Raw genomic sequence first — 6,802 nt, forward strand, 5'->3', positions numbered from 1 at the left:
CTATCTATCTATCTATCTATCTATCTATCTATCTATCTATCTATCTATCTATCTATCTATCTATCTATCTATCTATCTATCTATCTGTGCTCTTCCTCCAGTAATATGGAACTGAGCAGGAAATGCAGACTTCTTGGTGCCTTTGCTCTTGAGAACCACTCAACTGTTCTTTGGAGTCAACGCACTAATAGTTTGTTGTTTTGGCTAAAGTTTTGCATGTGTTTGTGTGTGATCATATATCTGCTTTAATTTAACCATCATATGTTATAACTATTTCTGTGTGAAAATAGTGCTGCTCAATAGCTCTGTTGTATTTGTTCACCCAACACTTCTTTTTCATCCACATTCTCTCATAAACAGATCGTTGAAGATGATGATGATGGACAGTTCAGCTCTTCAGAGGGAAGCACAGTGGATGGTCTTCCAGCTGGAGAGGGAGCAATTTCCGTAGACTTTGAATTAGAAGACACTATGGAGCCTGATCCCTGTTTCCCTGCTGGTGAATTCACCACCTACCTAACCTTAAATGTAATTTGAATCTGCATTTTCCATGACTAAAACCCCATCTGCCCATTGTCTTTTTTCAGCCTGTGTGCAGACATTCCGTTGTTGTCAAGTAAATGTAGATGTGGGCTGGTGGAAGACATGGTGGACACTACGAAAAACCTGTTATCGGATAGTGGAGCACAACTGGTTTGAGAGCTTTATTATCTTCATGATCCTGCTTAGCAGTGGGGCCCTTGTAAGTATTTACATGAAGAAAGCAAATGTTGCATTTGGATGACTAATTTGGTTTCTTTTGTGGATTTATGTGAGATATTTTATCTAGGATCTCTCATCAAGCAATAGATTCTCAAACGGAAATTTCATTATGTGCACGTTTGGCATTACTAAAGGTTGTCTTTTTCCACACATTTAGGCATTTGAGGATATCTACATTGAGCAAAGGAAGACTATTAAAACAGTTTTGGAGTATGCAGACAAAATTTTCACCTACATCTTTATTCTGGAGATGTTACTGAAGTGGGTGGCATATGGATTTGCCAAGTATTTTACAAATGCCTGGTGCTGGTTGGACTTCCTAATTGTTGATGTAGGTTGAAACTCTGCTTACACAGTGATGAATCTGTTCTTTGTTGTGTTGAGACGTAGAATGAAACTGCACTGTCTTTGATTAATGTGTGTAATATTTCTTCTTTGCTCATGACATGTGTTGCATGTGTTCTAGGTCTCACTGGTCAGTCTGGTAGCCAACGCAGTAGGTGCTAATGAACTTGGTGCCATCAAGTCTCTGAGAACTCTAAGAGCTCTGAGGCCACTGAGAGCCCTGTCACGCTTTGAGGGCATGAGGGTAAGAGTTGTTGAAAGTACTTATCCATTCAGAGTCATGCTGTCTAGCACTAGCTCAATATACTAGTGCAGAACACTTCCACTTCATTAGGTACAGCTTGTTAGCTCTAGATGGGCCAGCTTTTTGCCATCAGAAATTGCTTAATTATTGTAGCACAGATTCAACAATAAAAAATAAAATTTGTTGCATGCAACCATTCCTGTCTTCTCCCAATTCCCTTTCTCCTGCCTTCATTTGTCATCCTGGTAAGCTTAAGTATTTTGTTCTACAAGTTGAAAAAAAATCACTTTTTTCCTCAAATATACACCAGTGATGCAGAATTTTGATAAAAGGAATAGTTTGACATTGCGGGAATTTCTTGCTGAGAATACAACCCCATTATATAGTGCTTTTCATAAGTAAAAAAAAAAAATGCTGTTTTTAATATTGTAAATTTGTTTTCATTGATTCAAGAAATGTGTTTGTTTTTTACAGAGCTAATACACAACATCTAATAATGAAAATAAATCAATTCAAAATCAAAAGTAATACAACACAAAAAATAAAATCCTGTAACTCGAAGGTACAAAGAACTTAAATAAATAAAAACAACAGCTGTGAAATAAATAAAGTCAAATAAAGTGCTACTACAAAGTGCTACTCTAACTCTGAAGAAACAAAAAAATAAATAAATACCAAAATACCAAATTATTCTTATATCACTTTTCTCTTGTGATATCTAACGACATTAGAGTTTTTTGCCGTGCTATGCAAGCATGGTCTTATCAGGTTGATAACTTATGTAACTGAAGAGACAGCTTTGTTGGCTGCTGAAATCAATAAGGCAGGTATTGATTAGTTGCCTTCATATTGTGGTGGTCTAGATTTACAGCACTGCTACAGTGATCATCTTTCCTCACGTGGTAGCCAGAGTATTCCCTGATTTGCATGCACAAATTCTCATGTGCGTCAGTAGTGCCATAATAGCTTCCATGCCAGTATCGCTGTTTTGATATTGTTTGTTGCGTATGTAACATGATTTTCTTTATGTTTTATGTATTTTTCTTTTTACAGTAATCAAATTTTGCGGCATCCTCCTTTCTCTACAAGGTGTTCATTTCAATGTTTATCTAAAATTTAAAACTCATCTGCTGACTCCTCTCCTGATTCTGTTTCCACCTTTACCATGTAGTTGTGTTGGATCTTTGGCGTTAGTCATAGCTGTGATGAGGTGTGATGTCAATATGCATGTTGGCACACATTTGTTTTTTCCCATTGCCAGAGTATACAGTGTGGTACATCACTTTAAGATTCTGTGATCCCTGTCAGCTTTACAGATATGTCATGATTTGTGTGTGCAGGTGGTTGTCAATGCCCTATTGGGAGCCATTCCCTCTATCTTCAATGTGCTGCTGGTATGCCTCATCTTCTGGCTCATTTTCAGCATCATGGGGGTCAACTTATTTGCGGGAAAGTTCTACTATTGTGTCAACACAACCACAAATGAGCCGTTTACTGCATCAAAAGTGAAACATATGAAAGAGTGTAATTTCACGGATTCTAAGGTGAAGAACGTCAAGGTCAACTTTGATAATGTTGGCATGGGTTACCTTGCACTGTTGCAAGTGGTAAGTAACTCAGTATTGTGTTTCATAATTAGTGTCACATTTTGTGCCAGTTTTGTAATACAACAATATGTGTTTTTAATGCCACTTGCTGTATTCTTTTCTACAGGCTACATTTAAGGGTTGGATGGACATCATGTATGCTGCTGTTGATTCTCAAAGCAAGGTGGTGATTTTCTTAGTATTTCAGTGTTGAAATGCTTGAACTCCTATAAAATATCCATGTTTAATTAAATCATATTACACCTTCTTTTTTGTGGAGATGACAAGTTGTTCACGAAAAACATATAGCACTGTTAAATTAATTTTAGATTATCCTATTTTGTTTGGCCACGTTAAAGCTGTGGAACACTACACCTAATGCATACCAAACATTTCCTGCTGTTGCTGCTTAATCATGATCAAAATGCTTAAAATGTATTTACAGATCATAATCTTGGTAAAGATAAAATAGTCCAGTTAGCTGTTAGATCAAAGTTTGAAGGTGACAAACTGCATCAGGCTTTGAAGTCCTTTTTATTTGAACAAAATTATTTTGGGGGGCGGGCTTTACGGTAATCTAAATGCCACACAAGTAGGGCCACTCCTCATGAGGCACACATGAACTCAACCAGTACAGAAATTCAAAGGATGACTCTGTTTTAATGTCTCGTTTTTTCTGTCATCTATGTAGCCAGAAGAACAACCAGACTATGAGATCAACCTATATATGTACTGTTATTTTGTTGTTTTCATCATATTTGGAGCATTTTTCACACTCAATCTCTTCATTGGTGTCATTATAGACAACTTCAATCAGCAAAAGAAAAAGATAAGTATCAAATCTGCTTTTTAAACAAATTTGTGGTATGTTGGCTTCCAACATGTTGTGATTCAACATGCCTATCATGCTTTCTTTACTTCGGAGGTCAAGACATCTTTATGACTGAAGAACAAAAGAAATACTACAATGCCATGAAAAAACTGGGGTCAAAAAAACCACAAAAACCGATCCCTAGACCATCGGTATGTAACTCAAGCCTTGACTGCATTCAGTATGAATTAAAACCCTCACGTTTATTTAATCCAAAATTTATTGTTGTTTATTTTTCCTATGCATGTCTGTTTTAGAACAAGATTCAAGGATACATCTTCGATTTTACCACCAAGCAATCATTTGATATTGTGATCATGGTTCTAATATCGCTTAATATGATCACTATGATGGTGGAAACTGATGAACAATCAGACTACAAGAAAAACGTCCTCTACTATGTAAATGTGGTATTCATTGTCGTCTTCACTGGAGAGTGCATATTAAAGATGCTCTCACTCCGGCACTACTTTTTCATGAATGGCTGGAATATATTTGATTTCATCGTTGTTATTCTGTCAATCATCGGTATGACTCACCTCCATTTACAGTTTCTCTCTGATACATTTTTAATATTGCAGTAATCTGTCATCCAGTGTTTAATCTTTTCATTTCTTTCTTTAGGTTTGTTTCTCTCCGAAATAATAGAAAAATACTTTCTTTCACCAACCTTGTTCAGAGTCATCCGACTGGCACGGATTGGCCGCGTCCTCCGCCTTATTAAAAGTGCCAAAGGAATACGCACACTCTTGTTTGCCTTGATGATGTCACTTCCCGCCTTGTTCAACATTGGTCTCTTGCTGTTCTTGGTGATGTTCATCTATGCGATCTTTGCCATGTCAAACTTTGCATATGTCAAGAAGGAAAGAGGCATTGATGATCTTTTCAATTTTGAGACTTTTGCAAACAGCATGATCTGTCTGTTCCAAATCACCACCTCAGCTGGATGGGATACCCTACTATATCCCATTCTCAACAAAAATGAAGATGACTGTAACCCTAAGATGGAGAATCCTGGTAGTAATTTTAAAGGAAACTGTGGAAATCCTACACTGGGAATTACTTTCTTTGTGAGCTACATCATCATCTCTTTCCTTATTGTGGTGAATATGTACATTGCAGTCATCCTGGAAAACTTTGGTGTAGCTACTGAAGAGAGCGCTGACCCACTGAGTGAGGATGATTTTGAAACGTTTTATGAGGTCTGGGAAAGGTTTGATCCTCATGCAACACAGTTCATTGAGTATAAAATGCTTTCAGAATTTGCAGATAATCTGGAACCACCATTGCGCATAGCCAAGCCTAACAAGTTTGACCTGATCTCTATGGACTTACCCATGGTGAGTGGTGACCGCATTCACTGCCTAGACATCCTGTTTGCATTCACAAAGCGTGTTCTAGGTGAGGGTGGAGAAATGGACATTCTAAAGGAGCAAATGGAAGAGCGTTTCATGGCCTCAAATCCTTCCAAGTTGTCCTACGAACCCATCACTACCACCCTCCGTCGCAAACAGGAGGAGGTTTCAGCTGCTGTCATCCAGAGAGCATTCAGGCATTATACAAGGAAGTGTCCAGGAAAAGACAGAAGGTCCCATGACACATCCAATATTAACAATCAAAAGGATAAAAAGCTCATTAACAAGGGAAAGCATGACACAGACAAACTTAAAAACACGTCTAGTGCCAATAAAAGCAAACTAACACCTTCTGCTGCCTCTCAACCTTCATGTAACAGTGTGACAACAAATGGAAAAAACAAATATGAAAAAGACAAAAGTGAAAAGGAGGTTGTGAGCAAAGATGTCAAAGAACAAGATATGTAAAGGAAATCTGTGCTACACCAAAGACAATGTAGTGAATGCAAAATGTTTACAACCTTCCACAGTGACTAAGACATCCAGTGGATTCTCTTCTATAGTATGGATATCTACTATGCCAAACTGACTGTGCTTGCTTGAGTCTAGAGGAGAGCTTCTAAAATAGAAAAGAGCCATTCAGGCTACAGTATGACAGTATGACTCACGTGGATGAATTGAAGAGCAAAAATCCATTATGTCTGCTTGTGAGGTGAGACGACATTACTTAGTGTTCTGAAAGGCATATTAGTTACTGCTTTACTTGTATTGCAGCTAGTTCTGCTACCCAGTGTCTTGAATTGTTGTTATATCACTGATTGGTGTATTACTCAACTTAATTTTTCAAGCAGGAAAAAAAGAGAGTTATATGCTATTGCTGAAAAAAAAATCATAGTTTGGTTAATTGTCTTTTTATACATTTTTTTACTCTTCAGAAAGGGTTGTATCTTCAGGTATAGACTTTACACAGAAATGCACTGCTTTAAGGTTATTTTTGCTTGTCACTAATAGTACTTCAAATCCTACAGACATTGTCAGTGATTATACATGCTAGAGTGTGCGCCATGATTTGTCCACCAGATGCAAAGAAGCCTTGATAAGGCTGCTTTTTTATTACAATACAGAAACTTACCCTTCAATCGAAACAAATCACAAAGAAGTTTGCTGATTATATTTGATTATCAGTGTCAGATCAGTAACCCTTGAAAAATACTTTGTACACTGTTAAATCATTTTTCAAATCATTCTCCATATGTTGTTGTATTTGGCCAACAGGGGTTTGATGCATCCAATAGGAGCTGTAAGGTGAAAATTGCAATTGTTTATAAAAAACTTAAATATGGTTGGAAATTCTTATTTCTGAGACACATGGATACTGTTGTCATTATATGTCCCTTCTGTTAAGCTGTTTTTACATAATCTTCAATGGACATTTTGTAAATTATAACTGTAAAAGGGGTGGGGTGTTGTTTTATTTTATGTAAAAAGTTTTCTCAGAGTGCACCATTAAATCTTTTTATGTTTTTTGTCTAAGCCAAGTGAAATATGGCTCACAATATTCTGAATGACCTCAAGGATATGGCTTTTCACATCTCACATGTCCTAAGCTATTTCCTACTTCTGTTTACATTTTATATTG

At 37.0% G+C, this 6,802-nt stretch overlaps 1 protein-coding gene across 1 annotated transcript in view; it reads left to right on the plus strand.

Moving 5' to 3' along the window:
* Nucleotides 1–6,045, plus strand: part of LOC102196583 (sodium channel protein type 2 subunit alpha-like) — a 26,731-nt gene extending 20,686 nt beyond the window's left edge. The window contains 10 exon segments of the mRNA XM_013908339.1: nucleotides 361–499; nucleotides 588–742; nucleotides 920–1,093; nucleotides 1,229–1,351; nucleotides 2,692–2,958; nucleotides 3,065–3,121; nucleotides 3,629–3,766; nucleotides 3,856–3,960; nucleotides 4,066–4,336; nucleotides 4,433–6,045. Coding sequence (XP_013763793.1) covers nucleotides 361–499; nucleotides 588–742; nucleotides 920–1,093; nucleotides 1,229–1,351; nucleotides 2,692–2,958; nucleotides 3,065–3,121; nucleotides 3,629–3,766; nucleotides 3,856–3,960; nucleotides 4,066–4,336; nucleotides 4,433–5,631 — 2,628 coding nt within the window. The 3' untranslated portion in view covers nucleotides 5,632–6,045.
* The last annotated feature ends 757 nt before the right edge of the window (nucleotides 6,046–6,802 follow it).

The sequence above is a fragment of the Pundamilia nyererei genome, unplaced genomic scaffold (assembly GCF_000239375.1).
Source record: "Pundamilia nyererei isolate P.nyererei 1_Seehausen unplaced genomic scaffold, PunNye1.0 scaffold00009, whole genome shotgun sequence".
NCBI classification, from domain to species: Eukaryota; Metazoa; Chordata; class Actinopteri; order Cichliformes; family Cichlidae; genus Pundamilia; species Pundamilia nyererei.